This window comes from Acomys minous (assembly GCF_964271855.1).
Source record: "Acomys minous genome assembly, chromosome: 18".
Taxonomy (NCBI): Eukaryota; Metazoa; Chordata; class Mammalia; order Rodentia; family Muridae; genus Acomys; species Acomys minous.
The window spans coordinates 53,949,031-53,968,162 of NC_140501.1; the positions used below are offsets into that span (position 1 = coordinate 53,949,031).

General features: G+C 46.6%; 1 protein-coding gene across 6 annotated transcripts in view; it reads right to left on the reverse strand.

The window, feature by feature from the left end:
• The window catches only part of FBXO16 (F-box protein 16), a 71,350-nt gene extending 55,601 nt beyond the window's left edge, over positions 1-15,749 (reverse strand). For 2 of the 6 annotated variants that reach the window (XM_084767212.1, XM_084767211.1), the window contains exons 1-3: positions 15,296-15,686; positions 10,846-10,981; positions 1,161-1,196 (exon numbers count right to left, since the gene is read on the reverse strand). In XM_084767212.1, coding sequence (XP_084623338.1) covers positions 1,161-1,196; positions 10,846-10,944 — 135 coding nt within the window. In that variant the 5' untranslated portion in view covers positions 10,945-10,981; positions 15,296-15,686. Of the gene's footprint in view, positions 1-1,160; positions 1,197-10,845; positions 10,982-15,295 lie in introns of all 6 variants that reach the window. The other 4 variants (XM_084767214.1, XM_084767210.1, XM_084767213.1 and 1 more) reach the window with 4 other exon arrangements.
• Positions 15,750-19,132: the final 3,383 nt, after the last annotated feature.

The window sequence follows — 19,132 nt, forward strand, 5'->3', positions numbered from 1 at the left end:
GCCCAGTTCTGTCTCCCCGAACCCTCATCAATCCCTTCCTGAGTCTTTTTTTTTTTCCTTTCAATATTTGTTCACCAATGCTTTTGATTAAGTTATGTCCATTAAAGTAATGGATGAGCTCTGTTTTCCAGGTAGAATCTAAACGGAAATCATCAGTCATGTTTCCCAGGAGAGAGCTGACATTCCATGGGCACCAAGATAATGCTCCAGACTGAATGCCAGTGTCCTGAGACATCGCATCACGGGGCGGGAATACCCACCCTCACAACGCCAGACTTAGAAAGCTGAGACAGAGGATCCTTGAAAGTATATAAGTTTGAGGCCAGCCTGGGCCAGTTAGTAAGTTTCAGGCCAGCCAGGGGCTACAGAGTGAGACACTGACTCAAACAACAACAGTCAGGGCTAGGGAAATGATTCAGGGGACCTAACACCCACACAGTGGCTCACAACCATCCATACAGCTCCAGTTCCCAGAAGATACAATGCCATTTCCTGGCCTCCACGTGCGCGGGCACACGCGCGCGCGCACACACACACACACACACACACACACACATACACACATACACAAAACACTCACCCACATAAGATTAGCCTTAACAAGAAATGTAAATCAACATGAAATCCTAACCTGCGCAGTGACGGGGTAATAGGAAGGACCTTTGGGAGGTGGAGCCCTCAACAGGATCAGAACAGATCCCAGAGAACTCTTTCCCTCTTTCTGCCATGTCAGGAGGCAGCAAGATGGCTACTCAAGAGGGCTCTCACCAGACACTAATCACCAGCACCCTCATCTTGAGGCTTTCCAAACCCCAGAACTAAGAAAAATAAATAAATAAATAGCTACTTGGCTATTTATGATGGTAGCTTGAAGAGACTAAAACAGATAATATATCATGACGCAGGAACAGGCATATTTTATCTTTATTATCCATCTATCTATCTATCTATCCATCCATCTATCCATCCACCTACCCGTCTGTCTGTCTGTCTGTCTGTCTATCTATCTATCTATCTATCTATCTCCTATCTATCTATCTATCTATCTATCTATCTATCTATCTTGTATTGAGGATTGAACCCAAAGCCATGTGCATGCTAGCCAAGTACTCTATGACACAGACATCCCCAGCCCAGTATATTTTAAATAAATGTTTTACCCATTTTCCAAGCAGAGCTCTTCGTTCTTCAAATACCTACAGCAAATAAAAGAGAACAGGGTCATTTTGTGCTTCGTGGCTCAAGCCGTACATTACAAACAACATCGTTCAAGGATCAGTGAGCAAGTATTCACTATCTCAACGGAGTCTGAAGAGACAGGTTGCATTTCCCAGATGGCACTTTATTTATTTATCAAATGACCTTGAACTCTTTATGTAAGCCAGGGATGACCTTGAACTTCAATCTTCCAGAGGGCTTGGGTTACAGACTGCACTACCACGTCTGATTTACACAGACTGGGGATCAGACCCAGGGCTCTGTGCATTCTGGGAAAGCACTCACCACTGAACAACACTACCAGCTCACTTTACTTACTTTTAACCTAGAGGAGGCCTCTCTGTCGTTTTAGTTTCTGTATAGGGAATAAAAGAAGTGATATGTCCTCCCTTCTTTCTTTCTTCCTATCCTTCTTCATTTATTTCTCTTTTCCTTTTAGCCAGGGTCTCACTCTGTAGTCCAGTTGGCCTGGAATTTACTATATAGACCAAACTGGCCCAATGAGCTTGATCTTCCTGTCTCTACCTCCCAAGTGCTGGAGTTCTTTAAGAGAAATTAACCATGAAAGAGAAAAGAATTGTAAAGAGTATCCAAGTCTCAAATTTGAAAGGTCATAAATAAGAAAAAAATTTCAGTATTGATCATATAAGAACTTGTAAAATACATGAATGAGTGGCTCTGGTCCCCCCCCCCCCCACCTGTCATGGGAGAGTGCGTGCATACACAAACGACATGTGTATAGAGGCCAAATATCAGCAATATCTGGCATCTTCCCTAATTTCTCCAACTTACTTTTTTTAAATTTATTTATTTATTATGTATACAGTGCACATCAGATCACATTATAGATGGTCGTAAGCCACCATGTGGTGCTGGGAATTGAACTCAGGACCTCTGGAAGAACAGACAGTGCTCTTAACCTCTGAGCCATCTCTCTAGCTCCTCCAACTTACTTTTTGAGACAGAGCCTCTCACTGAGCCTGGAGCACATCAATTTGGCTAGGCTGGCTGACCTGGCAGGCCCTGGGTATCCCCGTGTCTCTGCCTCCTGGACACTGAGCTATAGATGCACGCCACTGTGTCCAACTTTTTTGCAGGTGCTGGGCATCCAACTCAGGTCCTCATGCTGGCTGAGCGAGCACTATACTGACCAGGCAATCTCTGCAGTCCTGCCTTTGTCCTTCAGGGTACACTGATATACAGGGACATGCATGGACTTATTAATTATAAGAAATTAGTGGTTTCTGTATGTGTACCTCTGAGTTTGCAACTTTTGTGTCTACACAGGTTTGTTCTCATATACTGCTTTGGACAGAAACCAAGTCTTACTCATTTGCCACATTCTAGCAGAGTACTGGCATAGCATATCACGAGTATCCAAGATATCCAAATCCAACGGGTGTGACTGTAAGCACTGTGGCCTTCCGGGTGTTGCAATGCAGTGTGCATGAACGTGTATGTTGACGTTTTCCTGCGCTCCAGAGCATATGTGGATTTGAGCAAGTGAAGAGGGGAAGACCAGCGTGGGCACATTTGGCAGAGGAGGGGCCATCAAGAGAGGAGGAGAGACTAGTGAACATATGTGACTGTCTCTCCGGAGCCAACACAGACACCCTCTGTCGGCTTTCAAATGGGGATCGATGCTGCATCTCTTGGGCTGCTCTGCAGGAATGTTCAGCTGAGAGACAGTGCGGACCTCGCTCCTTCCTGACTTGGCGGGGAGGGGGGTGGGGGTGGGGTGAGAAGCTGGCTTCGCTGCCAGCAAGTCACCTTTTCCCTTCTTTCTTAGTCGCTCACACTCTGGTTGCCAAAGACCTATGGAAACGGGGGGGGGGGGGGGGGAGGGCTGACTTAGAGGCTTCAACAAGCGCCATGAGAAGTCCTCACTCGCCTGTCCAAGGAACCTCATACACCACATGTGGATATTTTTTGCATATTAGAGGGGGAAAAAAGCCTCTTGCCTCCTCCCAGCTCTTTCACTGCCACTGAGATGCTATGGTCCTATACTCACGACAAGAGGTAAACTCAGGGTTGCACACGCAAATAGAAGGGAATGTAGTGGGCACAGAAGAGACCAAACTAAATCTGGATTCATTGTTTCTGGAGCTCTTTCTCCTCTACCAATGCCTCCTCCCAAGCCAAGCCACCAGTGCAGACATGACCGGATGCCCAGGGCCCCTCCCCGTTCTGCTCTACTCAAGCTCCACAGGGCCTGAATATCTGGGTGTTGATGTTTTGTTTGTTTGGTTGGTTTTGAGACAGGACCTCTCTAAGCAGCTGTGGCTAATGCACTATGTAGTCCAGGAACTCTGTGCAGACCAGGCTGGCCTTACAGATCTGCTTGCCTCTGCCTCCCGTGTTCTGGAGTTAAAGGCATGTGCCACTATGCCCAATTGGGACTGTCTGGTTTTGTCTCTAGTAGTTTCTGTTCATTTTGCCTCCCCACATAGACAAGAAGTCCTTTCTCGTCCATGCTCCCCAGAACCAGCAAGAACAGGTTCCATGGCAGACTCTTTACGACACTGCTGTTCAAGCAATGAAAAGGTTTCTGAAGTCACACGTGGTCAGAGCTCAAAGAAATCCTGAAGAGGAGCTGGAGAGGTGGCTCAGTGGTTAAGGAACTCCAACTCCAGGCGATCTGACACCTTCTTCTGTATTCTCTAGGTGCTGCACTCATGTGGACATACCCATACACACATACACACGTAAATAAAAACATTAAAATATATAAATAAGTAATAAAAACCCCAAGATGAGCTTTTTGTTCAACTTCCTTCTTTTAGGTAGGATACATGAACTCTCATGAAAGTTACTTTGTTCAGATTTTTAAAAATATAAACAAATCACTGTGTCTAGCTAGGCACGGGGGTGGGGGGGTGGGGGGGATGGGGGGGTGGGGGAGTGGGGGGGCCGCCGGCCAGTAGTCCCAAGACTCAGGAGGCAGAAGCAGGAAGATAGTAAGTCTGGGGCTGGAGAGATGGCTCAGTGGTTAAGAGCGCCGCCTGCTCTTCCAGAGGTCCTGAGTTCAATTCCCAGCAACCACAGGGTGGCTCACAACCATCTATAATGTGATCTGATGCCCTCTTCTGGCCTGCAGGTGTACATGCAGATAGAACTTTGTATATATAATAATAAATGAATATTTTTTAAAAAGATAGTAAGTCTGAGGCATAACTGGACACACACCTGCACTCCCAGCACTGGGAACGCAGAGGCAGGGGGAGGATCAGTGCAAACAAAGGGATGGGAGGGGCGATCCACTCAGCTTAACTCGCCCTTGGCCTTTCATGATGGTTGTGGTCTTCTCTATCCTGACTGCTTGGAACTGTGTGGCCCAGACAGAACGGAACTGATTCTTCTCTTGCCTCAGCTTCCTGAGAGCATGGGATACCACTAACCCGGCAGCCCAAAATTCCTAAGGAACTTCTGCCAGTGCTCCACCTGTGGGAAGAAGACTGGGTCTTGACATCATAACCGAGTTTTCCAAAGGGAGATTGGGCCGCACCACCGTGGTGTTCTCCAGGGGTGTGGCTCACGCTAACGAAGGGACATTGATGTGGAAGGGAATGAGGTAGGAAGTGGGTCTGACTAAGCCAAGATGTGCTGGTACAGGCTTGACATCCCAGCTACTCAGGAGGCTGAGGCAGGAGGATCAGAAGTTCAAGACCTGGGACTAGGCTACAGAATGAGCTCAGGTCAGCTTAGGCAACTCTGTAAGTCCAGTGTCTTAAAAAGTAAAAAGGAGGGCTGGGGACGGACACAGCTAAGTGACAGCGTGTTTGCTAAGCACCTGTGAGGCCCTGGGTTTGTGCCCAGGCACTGAAAAGAAAAGGAAAAACTGACATCTATTCAGACTCCAAGTAAGCCCAGGTGTTCACAGACATATCTCCACCCAGAGGAAACTGATCACCAAAGAGAGGAGGGAGAGGGAAACCACTGAAAGGATACCACAGTCTCTCCTGCCTGACACATCCTGACTCAAAGTCAAGGGGGCTCCAATCTGGTTAAGCCTGCCCTTGACAAATTATATGTATTTGTTTTCAATCATTTTGTTGTCAGCCCTCAGTTGGATTCGCATTTCTAACATTCCCTGAATTTGAGTGAATTTTCATTCCAAAGATGTGCAATCAAGGCCTTCATTTTTAAGAATCTGGAAAACAGACTATCTCTTTGAAATGGCAATATTAAAGTGGCTCTTCTCTCACAGACGGCTGCAATCTGTTTATATCACAGTTTACCCACAGCCTGCTGTTAAGTCAAAAATCCCTTGGTTGTTATTTCAGTCTGTTGACACTGCAGTTACATATTTCCTCGTGTGACATCACCACAGTGGAGGAGGGAGCTATTTTGGAAATCCTAAATGATGAGTGACGGATGGCAACAGAGGTACTGTCTCCCAGAACACCCTTTTCACAGGCACTGGGGTGCATGTGCGAATCATGCACCGAAGAAATGGGGACGTGCACTTTTCGGTGTTTTTAAATTATACATATTTAAGGTACGCAACATGATGTTTTGGGCTGCATATACAAGACAGAAATCATTGCTGGAATCAAGGCAACTATCCCGTCCGTCCCTGTTCATGGTTAACTTTGCGTGTGGGGGAAAGCGATCCTTCTAATTACAACATGGGCTGGCAACATAGGTACCATTACAACATTCACCCCTAGGAATCTTCAGTGCCCAAATTACTCTGTAATCTGCCACATTTGCCTACCTTGATGGTGCTTTTTTTTTTTTTTAAGTTATCTAAATTTGAATTCAGTGTCTCTGCTGAAAACCTGCTGTGAAGTTAAAACCCGGAGTCTCTTATTTTAGGCTGAGTCGGTAATTACGTACTTCATATTCTACAGAACAGAGGAAAGACACACATTAAAGAACAAAACGGAGAGCTGGAAAGCAGCTGGCGGACTGCTTAGGTAGCCTGTGTGATGCTCTCCCTGCTCCTCATACATGGGGCTTCGAGCCACATGCCTATAGCTCTTGGACTCGGAGGGTTGGAAGTTCAAGGTCATTTGTGGCTGCACAATGACCTCAAGCCCAGTTGGGCCTACATGATAGCCTATCCCAAAAGAAAGGGGATGGGCGCTAGACAGACCATGTGCTGCCCTTGCAGGAAATCTGGGGTTCAGTTCCCAGCACTCAAGTAGGGTGGGGCACAACTGTCTGTAACTCCAGCTCCAGGGAATCTGATGGTCACCTCTGGCTTTGTGGGCCTCATGAGCACTTACACTTGAGTTCTGTCTGTCTGTCTGTCTGTCTGTCTGTCTCTCTCTCTCTCTCTCTGTCTCTCTCTTATACACACACACACATTAAAAATAATTATTTTTTAAAAAGGAATTCACAATGGCATACATATTTTTAAATTCATTTGAAACAAGACGCTAACTGAATGATACTTTCGAATACTGGAGTTATGAACGATGAGTATTTTCTTTAAAAATTATCGTTAAATGTGACAAAGATCATTAAAGAACAAAGATAAAACCATGCCATGTTTGCTGTGTTGTATTGATCCTTTCCAGAACTGGGGATTTATTTAGTACCCATGGGGAGGCAGCTGGTTGACAGCTAGAAGCTCAAAGGAGCTGCCTTGGCCAAGGTCATGACCTGGGAGGGGAGAGCAGCTGGTCACTGAAGGGTAGTGTCAACTCTAAAGGCCAGGCCTCCTGGCTGAGTTGCGAGATGACTCTGAGAAACTGTAACAGCTGGTACCCTATGGGGCCAGTGGAGATGTCATGGAGGTTGCATTGCAGCTCACCTTCACGCTTGACCCCAAACTTACACCATTCCCTTCTGTGTTAGTTAGAGGAGCAAAACTTACATACATACACAGTATTTAGATGGCTTACAGGCTGTGGTCCAGCTAGTCCAACAATGGCTGCCTACCAACGGAAGGTCCAAGAATCCAGTAGTTGTTAAATCCGTGAGGCTGGATATCTCGGCTGGTCTTTAGTTTATGCCAGAATCCTGAACAAGTAGGCTCTGATGCCAGTGAAGGAATGGATTTGCTGGCAAGAGCAAGTAGGCAGAGAGCAAGCTCCCTTTTTCCGTGTCTTTTATGTTTTCTTGGCTGCCACCAGAAGGTATGGCACAGATTAAAGTGAGATCTTCCCACTTCGAATTATTTAATTAAGAAAAAAAATCCCTCACAGGTCTTCCCATCTAATTGGGTTTCAGTTAACAGATGTAGTCAAGTTGACAACCAAGGATTGCTGTCACACTTCCTCTCCCATTCTTTAGGGTCAGTGTCTTATATGTTCATTTCAAAATCTGCTTCTCAAGGCTGAGGCTGTACATCAGTAGGAGAGCCCGTGGTTCACATGTGCACCACCCTGTGTCCAATCCCCAGCACCGCTAAATAAGGACACCACCGCTAATGAATAAAGGACCTTTCTTTATTACCCCACCTACAACATGCACCTGGGTACTTGGGGAACTATTAAGGTATTTTTTAAAAGATTTATTTTTTATTTTTATTATGTTCATGTGTGGGTATACACACGTGACTGCTAGCACCCCAAGTAGCCAAAGGTACCAGATCTTCTTGGAGCTGGAGTTATGGGAAATTGTGAGCCAACCCATGTAGGTGTTAGGAATTGAACTATGGTCTTTTGGTTTTTCGAGACAGTTTCTCTGTGTAGCCTTGGCTGTCCTAAACTTGCTTTGTAGACCAGGCTGGCCTCAAACTCACAGCGATCCACCTGCCTCTGCCTTCCAAGTCCTGAGATTAAAGGTGTGCGCCACACGCCAGGCTCCAGAGAGTTTTGCTCTGCAGCCCTGCCTGGCCTGGAACTCACTACCTAGACCAGGTTGGCCTTGAACTCACAGACACTTTTACTCCTTCCGCCTCTGCCTCTGGGATTTGGGATTAAAGGTGTGTGCCACCATGCCTAACTTAAGATACTTTCTTCTTCACATGTCCAAACTGATCTAGACTTTTCTAGGAAATTTTTTGAAAAATCAAGACAGTTAACAACTTTGTATTTCAACTCAAGTCACTTTTTCACACATGTGCAAAACCTTCACAATTCAATGAGAAAACAGATTTCTAAATTTGACACTGAAGTTGGAGGAATAAGCTGTTATATAAACTGTTGGAGAGCTACAAGCGTCACAACAGGTGCTCAATAAATAATTGTTGTGCTGAAAGGAAAAGATTTCCATACGTTCATTTGGCACTGTGAGGCCAGGCTCCATCTGCCTCTGCCTGTCCTTTTGTTCCTGAGGCCTCTTCCATCTCTCTCCCCTTTTATGTCATTTCTGTATCTTTTTCCTTTATAGCCTCTCCCTATTTTATTGTTCAAGATTCCAATCTCTTACACACACACACACACACACACCATTTACTCCTGTTTCACGTCAGAGTAGGAGAAAGTTTCTAGTTCTAAGATGAGCCAGGTTTGACTATGTAGTCTGCCAAAAAGGATCAATATTCAGTTAGGATTATAGGAACCATGGACCAACTCCAGCCAAGGAAAGAGCTAGAAGGGCCCAGTGATAAAAGTCAATGAATGTCTAAGAAAGGGCTCAGTCAGTAAAATACTTGCCTTGCAAATACAAGGACCTCAACCGTATCCTCCAGAACTCACACTTAAACAAACAAACAAACAAAACCAAACACTAAGTGTGGTGCTGTTTAACATCCTAATGCTGGAGAGGCAGAGACAAGCTGATGCCATGCGGCTCACTAGGAAGTCCACATCACGTGCTTGGTGAGAAACAAGCTTATGAGAGACCCTGTCTCAAAAAAAAAAACAAAACAGGGTAGAGCACAGTAGAGGAATAGCAGCTGAGGTTGTCCTTTGGCCTCCACACACTTGCATGCATACACACACACACACACACACACACACACACACACACACACACGCACACAAAAGAACAGTGAGATAACTGGACTTGTGTCCTGGAAGGCACACCCAGACCTGTGTATTCTAAGAAAGTTCAAGAAGGGGAACACCGCTGTCTTGATGGGCTAGAGTTGACTGGGAAAGCCTGAAAGCAGCAGCGAGGGCACAAAGGAGGCAGGAAGGGGTAGAGGTGCCGCAGAGGGGACACTGAAGCTGACTCACAGGGGATGAGGGCAGGAACTGTGGCACTGTGGACTTCACCTGGCTGGCCTCAAGTGCCAGGGAGTAGCAGCAAGGGTGGGAGCTGGGAGGTCGGCTGGGGGTCAAGGCCTGAAGGGACCTCAAGGATATGTATGTGATGTGTGGGGGCGGGGGCTGGAATTTGCCCTTTGGAGGAGGTCCCGTTTTCAGCCTCACCTAGTAGGATCGGTATTTCACAAAGATCTTTCTGGAGCCCTAACAGAGGATAGGCAAGTGGGTTAGAGGCAGTGACAAGAGCCAGGGAGTTACCGTACCATGCCTGACAATCGGTAGTGGTAAGGATGTGAGCTGAGGACACGGAGCTGGGCTGAGCAGATCTCCAGAGAAGACTCAGAGACCCAGAGAGCACAGGGGACAAGGAGGCAAGCGTGTGGAGAAAGCTATTCCTCCACAAGCTTCTTCATCCTACAGTCTGGGCATGCTCAGAAGTCTGGACCCTGAGCGCTTGCCACATGGACCTGTTTACACTGCAGGAGGACAGCCTAGAGGAAAAAGTATGTGTTTCTTGTGGCTGACTAGAAAGTAGCAGAGCCCTGTGCTCACTGCTCCTCAGCCGCCAGGAAAGCCACCGTGAGCACACAACAATTTGGGTGATCAGCATCACTTGGCAGGTCAAGGTCGACCAGGAGAGCTAGTGTCTAGGCTGGATGCAGAATGCTTACCCCGACAGCTCTGCTGTCAGCAGACGTTCTTTGCCCCCGCCCAGACCCTTGTGTCCTCTACTGTGATGAAATAGTGCTGTCTCTTGTTCCATCAGCAGCCGGCTCACCTCTTAGCCTGTAACTTGGGGTAAAGAATCAAATCCTACATCTGACAGAGGAAAAAAGGGAGATTTTTCTGGCCCCATGATGGTATAAAGCGGGGGCTTTTCTCCTGGAGGAAGGGCAGGTGTGGAGAAGGAAGATAGTGAGGTCAGTTTTACACAGTGAAACTAATCGTGTTTCATTGCGTGCCGGGTAGGTGTGGTCCTGATGTCCAGGGACTGATCAGAGCTCTGCAGCCTGTAGAAGCAGGAACATAACACACCCCAGAGGTCGGCCATTCTCACACCCCGGCCACCTGCTGCAATCCTTTACCAGGTGATTTTCGTCCTTCTCAGGAGAAGTTCGGTATCGTGAGTACTGGCCTGCAATGTATTCTCTAAGTGCCCTCAACTTCATCCAGAAACTCGAGGACTGTTTTTGAGGGTGAATCTCACTAAGACATCTTTCCTCCCTTCCCCAAATTCTGTTGGCTCCAAGGAGAACTAGTGATTGGGAAAAAGAAGACGCCTTGGACAGACAATGCAGGAAAGAGTAATGACTTTTCCCTTGGGCAGACCTCTGATCTAGTTTTAGTCTTGTGCCCAAAGCAAAGACACAGATAAAGTTGTTGTTGTTTAAATAAACCTCTCGTTTGCTCTTTTGTTCATAGATTGTGCCATCTTAAACAATTCCTGTTCGAATTCTGACTATCAGATTTTTACTCCCCCACCCCCATGGAACCAAATGATAAAGTGCCTCTGACCACTCACCTGGTCGTTCAGAAGCTGATGGTTTAGGGGTGTCCAGGTGCTCATCTTTGTCTGCATTTTGGGGCCATCGATGCTTTTTGGAGGTGCAAATGCCATCATGAAATGACCTGGTATTTTTCCATAAGAAAGACTACACCTATCAGGGGAAATGAATCATTGAGTCTTCTGAGAACCAAATAAAGTTGTTGTTGTTGTTTTTAAATAAGCCTCAGATTTAGATTTAGAGTCACAGTGCAACATAACACCCTTCACCCTAACATTTAGGAGGCAGAGGTAGGTGAATTTCTTTGATGTTTTACACACCCAGGGTTCTGTATGTGTGCCAGAAGAGTGTATCACATCTCATTATAGATGGTTAGAAGCCACCATGTGACTTCTGGGAATTGAAGTCAGGACCTCTGGAAGAGCAGCTAGGCAAGGTGCTCTTAACCTCTGAGCCATCTCTCCAATGGTGAATCTCTTTGAATTTAAGGCCATATCGGTCTTCATAGAGATTTCCAGGCCAGCCACACAGTAAGATCCTGTCTCAAAACAAACACCCAGTTCTTGTCTCTGTGCCATTAACTCTCCTTCTCTAGTCTCAGCATGGAAGACTTTCAACCTAAGACATACCAAGGTGCAGATGTGTAGTGGTCAAGGCTATGGCTTTGGAGGACAGATGTGTTTATCTGTTGGTTTGGGTTATCTGGTATACAGTCTGCCTGTTTTTAATAAAAAGCAGTTTAATTTCCATGAAGAACTATTTCCTTCACTGGTGTGGAGTCTGCTGGTTGGCTGGTTGGTTTTAGAGGTGTCCAGTTGCTAGTTTCTGCCTTCACTAGGGGCCGTCAGTAGTCTCTCTCTTGGCAACAGGTGGTGGGTGGTTGGATCAAGTTAACAGCTGGACTTGGCTTATCTTTTTCTGCATGGGGTGGTCACTGAGGGTGGCATCAGTCACCTGAGCAGATTGCAGTGCTGTCCCTGCTCTTCATGCCCATTTCCTCTTCTGCATTTGCTAGCTAGATGCTGTTTCTAGTTTCTCAACATTTTTTTTAACCTTGTGCAACTTTTTGTTTGTTTGTTTTAGTTTTGTTTGTTTGCTTGTTTTTCTGAGACAGGGTTTCTCTGTGTAGTTTTGGCTGTCATGGACTCACTTTATAGACCAGGCTGGCCTCGAACTCACAGAGATCCGCCTGCCTCTGCCTCCCAAAGTGCTGGGATTAAAGGCGTGCGCCACCATGCCCGGCTCCCTTGTGCAGTGTTTTAAATATTAGTTCTATTTCTTTTTAAATTTTTTTTCTTAGGTTCATTTACTTTATTTCTGTGTGTGCGTGGTTTGCCTGCATGTATGTATGTGCAGCACATGCACGCCTGGTGCCTGAGGAGGTCAGAAAGGGGCATCAGATCCTCTGGAGCTGGGGTCATAGATGCTTGTGAACTATCATGTGGATGCTGGGAATTGAACCTGGGTCCTCTACAAGAACAACGAGCCCTCTGACTTCTGAGCCATCTCTCCGGCTCTACTTTGTAGGGTTTTGTTTTGTTTTCCTATGTATGTGTACCTCTAAAACAATGCTTGGAAGATGAGAGAGGAAAAAGCGTTGACAAGGTGGCTGGTGGGTTGGTGGCCTGAGTAACTAAACCTCTGTCAGTCTTTCTTAGAACTTTCCAGTTACAGAGTGCCCCAGACTTGTCCTATTGCAGGGGGCATGATGGAATTATTTTATACCGGACAGTAGTGTCAGTACCTGCCCTCAGTGTTTCTACCCTCCCTACTCTCTGAAGATGGATTTGCACACACAAACAGAACCGTGGCTGACACAACTGTACACATGAACAATGTTGACCAATGTCCAACAGTCAACACCTTCCCACGGTTTCGTCCTGCCACCATAGTCCTAGTATGAAGGGGTTTGGATCAGCCTTTGAGCTCTCCTCAGCTCCTAATGTTTAATTATCTAAGTCACTACATTTTCATCTAGGTTATAAAAGGCACAGGAAATGATGTCGTTGCAGCATCATTAACTAGCAGCCAGAGATACAGGCACAGGTGAGCAGGAAAACCACAGAAACAAAGCACCGCTACCAAGATCACATCTGTCCAGGTGAAAGCCATATACTGCTTGTTGTTTTTTTATTTTGGGACAGGGACTTACTATGTAGTCCAGGCTGCCCTCAAACTTAAGGTGCCCCCTCCTCAATCTTCCCAGTGCTGGGATTACTGGAGTTTGTCCCCATGACCAGCCCTCCTCCTCCTCCTCCTCCTTCTTTTAAGAGGGTAGCTATTTTAAAAATCTTTGAGAGTCATAAAGCCTCTGGGATAAAAGCTATGAACCTCTTCCCAGAAAAATACACAGGGAGCTAAAATTCCGCTTCCCCCAGGTTAAAACATCTCTGCATTAAGCCGAGAAGCTGCCTTGCCTCCCAGTGTGTGCGTGGAAAGCCATTTGATGTATTCTAGGTACCATTTCTGAAGATAGATAAAGTAGCTTTTCTCAAAGGCACCCTAAGGCTCTCTGCACAGGCTGTTTTCCTCCTCCTGGTTCCTCAGGTCTGAAAACCACTTTGGATTAGGCTTTCTTCAAAGCAGCTGTGGTTCCAGGGAGGCGGGCTTGGCCAGGAGGCACAGCTTCTTGGTGACAGCCGTGCAGAAGCATGCCAGTGGCGATGTCTTGCCTGTCTTTGGTGATTACCCCTTTTCAATTTTTTCCTCCTTCCTCGGTCCCAGATGATGAACAGTGTACATAGTTTGTGTGCATACACAAGTTCACAGAATAGACCACTGGCTACTATTCAAACACAGAAGCTTTCACATGACACAAGAAACAAGTGCACCCTGTCTGACAAGACAAAACAGATGGTCTCACCCTCTTCCACAGATACAAGTTGTGGGTACTTTCGAGACTTCTTTTCCTCTTAAATGACTGCCTGTCATTATGTTTTATGATCCTTGGGGTAAAACTATAGAAAGAAGGCCCGGGGCCCTCATCGCCTACATACGGTTCCAGGCTCATGTTCAATAACCAAGCAGGCGTCCCAGTGGCCACACACTTCCGGTCTGGCCTTCTAAATCTTCCGAGCCACTGTTCACACCATCACCATTACACAATAATTTTACTAAGGATCTTTTCCAGGCAGGCCTCACACCTACTTGTGCAGCCAAGGATGACCTTAAACTTCGGATCCTCCACCTCCCAAGTTCTGGCTTACAAGTGTTCACCACACACCTGATTGCTAAAGTCCTGGATCCCGGGCTTCATGCACTCTAAATAAGCATTCTACCAACGGAACTATAGCCGCAGCCTTAAGATTTGCTGTGTTTTTTTTGTCTTGATTTTGTTTTTGTTTTGAGACTAAGTTCTGCCTCATATCCCTAGTTGGCCTGGAAATTGCTAGCGGACCAGGCTGGCCTTAAACCAATAAAGGTCCACCTGCCTCTCCATCCCAGGGCCTGTTTTATTTGTTTATTTGTTTGCCTGTTTTAAAAGGACCACTCAGTGAAGTCATTTTTCTACTCAATACACTTTGGAATCTCACTAATGACCGTAGAGTCCAATTCTTCGACATGAGGTCTGGGTCAACTATTTCAGGCTGGTCCCGCCTTTTCCTTGCACTCTGTCCAGATCCACTGACAGCCCGATCTCTCTAAGGATGAAACCCTGATGCTCTCGGGCTGTTCTGACACTGCTTAGCTCAATTCCAATCACAGCCGTAAGTAATAGATGCTCAGTAAATGTTTGTTACTCGATGGAAGAAAGAAACGTCATGGGGGAGCAGGGGAGCAGGGGGAAGGGCGGTCTGAGGGGTAAACCGTGTCGGGTTGCATGCTGAAACGCAGAACGTAGTGAGTCTGGCGCAGAGGAAATACTCAGGGTGGTCGGGGTTTTATTTGGACGTTACAGCGGAGACTAAGTTTGAGTTTCTCTGCTAACACACACTGTAATATCACCAGACAAGGGGAATCTAGCATAGTATCAGAAATAGAGGAAGGGTAGATTTAAATACGAATTCACCTATATTCAACCAGCTAAAAACTAAGTAAGCACTGCAAAGCATGTTTTTTTGGTTGTTTTTTTTTTTTTTGGTTTTTGTTTTTTTTTTTTTTTGTTCTTCGAGACAAGGTTTCTCTCTGTGTAGCCCTCGTTGTCCTAAACTCGCTTTGTAGCCCAGGCTGGCCTCGAACTTCACAGAGATCCGCCTGCCTCTGCCTCCCGAGGGCTGGGATTAAAGGCGTGCGCCACCACGCCTGGCACAATGCGTGGTTTTAAAAGCTAATACTTGACCTGCACGTAATTGTTGGTTGTTAATTTTATAGGTGTGAAGAAACCACTAATACTGCAGCGGACTGCAATCCCCAGGAACACCCACACGCACACCCCTCCCCCGCCCCCCTCCCCCTCACACCTCCGGCAAGCTTGTGGAAGGCTAGGGAGAATCTCCATCTTTTTTCTGTCCTACCCACTGTCCTCACCTCAGCAGCTGGCCTCCTTTTCAAGCCTCTGGCTCTGGGGTTGCCATCGTTGCACTAGGGCAGCTTTCTTTGGCTCCTTCCAGCCCCCACCTAACTGCTTCCAGCAGTCCAATCACCATCTATAAATCCTGTCGCTGGCATCCGGGGTCTCTTAGGCAACAATGTGTGGTTTCTTGATTGGCCGGGGCATCCAAGGAGGGGCTGGCTCCAAAATTGGGCACAGAGATAAAAGGAGAAAGCGTGGTGGTCGGGGGGGGGGGGGGGGGGAGTGGGAGGAGCTGTAACATCCTGATAAAATGCTGGGAGGAAGCTGTATCCAATCCTGAAACCAGCAGCCTTGAAAAAAAAATCTTCCTTCAAGACTTGCTGCGTTTGTGTTCCAAAACAGCTCTTCCCTACCGAGCATGCCCAGTTATGTTGCTCTGGTCACTCGGGAGCTCCGAAAAGCAAACTCCATTGTGCCAGGTTTTAAGACTGCCCAGACGGTGAAAGGGGATTGGTGGAAATAAACATTTGCAACGGGTAGGATGAAAGAAATGCACCTGCAGAGCAAAAGGGAGGTCGTGGGGTAACTGCCCCAAAGCTGAGTGTCTGATACACCAGGGAACCAGCAGATGGCACGCCGTTGTAAGAATAACTCTGAATTTAGGTCTTAGAGCCCCGTCACATTTAATTAGTTAAATGTACTGAGCGCCCACCTTGTAGTGAGAACCAGAAAATTCAAGGATTAAAGAAAGAAAGGAAAGAGAAATATGAAGCCGGGCGTGGTGCCTCAAACCTGTAATCCTAGCACTCAGAAGGTGGAGGAGGCAAGAGGACCAGGGGTCCTGGGACAACCTTGGCTACATAGAGAGTTGGAGAGCAGCCTGGGCTCCAAAACCCCGTCTAAAACACACGAGAAATCTAATGAGAGAAACTTAACAGTGTAATGTGAAAAACAAACAAACAAACAAAAAACCCAACAACAACAACAACATAAAGCTCATAAACCAACATAAAGATCTGGTAGCTGTGATAGCAAGTTCTGAAGAATTCCTGGAAGCTGAAGTTCCATGCCTGCACCCACAAAACAAAGCAGCTTTGATGAGTACCAGCTACCCCCCCCAAAAAAAAGAATTAACCCCAGAACCTAAGACAAAAACAAAAGCTTCCCTACTGTCTTTGCTTGTTAAGCAATGGACTCTCCAACTCAAGCAGTCCTAAGGAATCTTCCATGATTATTTCTGCTTTTTAATAGCGTAGTTTTAAATGTACACTTACTTATTTATGTGTCTATGTCAGAATGTGGGCATGTGTGTGCTATGTGTAGAAGAAGTCAGAAAACAACTTTTGGGAGTCGAGTCTCTGAATCATGTTGGTCCAGGGCTCAAACTCAGGTGATGAGGCTTGGCAGCAAATGCCTTTACCCACTCAGCCATCGTGCCAGCCTTATGTTTCATACCTTAGAAACAGGCATCGTTTGCATATCTCCGATTTAAATTAAAAGAGGAAAGTGGATCTCATGGGCACTGGTGCTTTGCCTAAGTTAGCAATGCAAGAGTAAGTGGCCAAGCTAATGTCTGGATTCCCACCTAGTGTTTTTCTTTCCCCCAAATGACCAGATTGTAACATAAATGAATAAACAAAGCCTTTGGGGATGTGAGGGGGTGGCCTGGGGAGGCAGGTAGAGATGTCATACTAAATTACCATCCATTACCAGTTAACATTTACGGTTTCAAGAAACGGGTTCGTCCAGAAAGGGACCAGTTTTAACAATGCCTAGGTGGCTGAGTCTCCCTGTGAAGTTCCCGCTTGTTAAAAGCTTTCTAGTAGTGATTACAACATGGAAGAGCATCTGGAGTTATCCCCGTGGGATTTGCATGGTGTTTAGTCCTCACAGAAGATACCCTTCCGTCTCTGTTCTTATCAGTACCTTCTGGGTCTCCTCGTGTCCTACTGCTCCTCCAACTGACTGTTCCCCCAAAAGGGGAATGAGTCACCCCATTCCCACTGTGTTCCTTGTGAGTCACCCCGTTCCCACTGTGTTCCTAGGGAGCACGCACATATAGCCTAGTGTCTGTGATACTTTGACATTGCTTCTGTGTGGAACATATCACGCATAAAGAAAAGCTTAGAGATACCTCTCATAACAAATACCTGCATCTCCACAACGATGTTTCAACTGTTCTCTCCTCTCTCTCTCTCTCCCTCCCCCACTCTTGTATGTTTACTAGACATGTAGTAACTCTTTCTGCACACAGATCCATTGTCTTCTCGCTGTCTATAAAGCCATGTGTGTGCAGCCTTCTTGTTCCATTTTGATAGCTTCATTAGATATAAGTTAGTTCGCTCTTATAAGCAATTTATTCTTGCCACTTCCAAAAGATGCACCACCACTTACATATATTGTAGTTTCCTTTCCTGCTAAGTATTGTACTTATTTATGAGACTTGATCATGTTGATGTGTTTGTATCTGTGTCCTCCCCATCTCCTGGTGTGAGCAGTGTTGTGGCCTGTGTCTGTTTTTACATCATGATGTGTACACTGAAGGCGGCGGCCTCTGGCAAGCATACTTGCTGTGCTTTAGCTATGGGGATCTGGCAACACATACATCTATCTCAAAGTTTCCCTCATATCTCACCTGCCTCCTTATTCACTCTCATTGAGATGCCACTGGGTCCCCCAGGACACGATGACTTGCTTGGAATGGCCCTAAGAATCAATATTACTGTCTTTAAAATACTGCTGCACAAATGTCAGTAAGGAAAATGGAAATTGTTGTTTCAGATTTTATTTATCATGCTGGTCTATCAAGACCACCTTCTGCTGCGATACTCATACGAGCACAAGGCTTTTCAGTATTCATTATTTGAGAACCCTTTAAATCTCACTGGCCTGAGGATTCACCAAATGGCCTAGGCGGACTGGCCAGCTAGTCCTAGGAATCCCCCTGTCTCCACCTCCCCAGTACTGGGATTACAAGTGCCTCCTATCAGGACTGGGTTTTTGTGGGTTCTGGGGATGTAACTCGGGCTTTTCTGCTACAGAACCGTATCTCCAGCCCGTATGTTATCATCTTAACCATTTATAAACATATGGGCCAGCAGTATTAAGTACACTCATTTGCAACAGGACCAATGTTGCCCGTGAGCTACCAAGGGACCCAAATGATGCCATGAACTCTAAGTTAAAGGTGGACAAGGAGAAAGATAGGCAAAACGCTGTGGCAAAGAGAAAAGCAATCACAATTCGGTCCAGACTCTTCCATTAAAACTCTGTGTGGCTTTAAGTTAAGACATCCAACCTTTCCAAGCGTTCTTCTCCCCTGTACGGGTTAAATGTGTTTAGATGACCTCTAAAGGATCTTTCAGTTCTCAAGTTGTGTATATAGCAAAGTGGGAGAGTCCCTCTGAAGAGCAGAAAATGAGGCAAGCCGCCAGGCTAGTGAGCACAAGCTCTATCTGTTTATAGTAAGGTCTCGGGGGAAAGGACACAAAGCGTGCACCTGCTTCGCTTGGTCAGAGTGCAAGGTTGGAACAGGCCAGGTGTCCCTTGCTACCTGTACTACCCTCCGCTCCCTGACCGGTTCCCGAGGTCCTGGGGTTGGCATACTGACTCTCAGAGCAGGTGTTGGTAGACCCGCACGGAGAGCTAGGCTCGGGAAGGCTTTGTAAGGAGGACTGGGCACATTTCAGATAAACGCCTCCAGCGCTGGGAACCACCACTAAGCCGACGCGCGACAGCTCAAGGCGTCATCATCACCTAGGACGCCAAGCTGAGAACAACGAAGCGCCGGTCCGCACCCCACCGCCAGCGTCTGGCTGGGGAGGCTGGGCGCAGCGCGCATGCGCGGCACG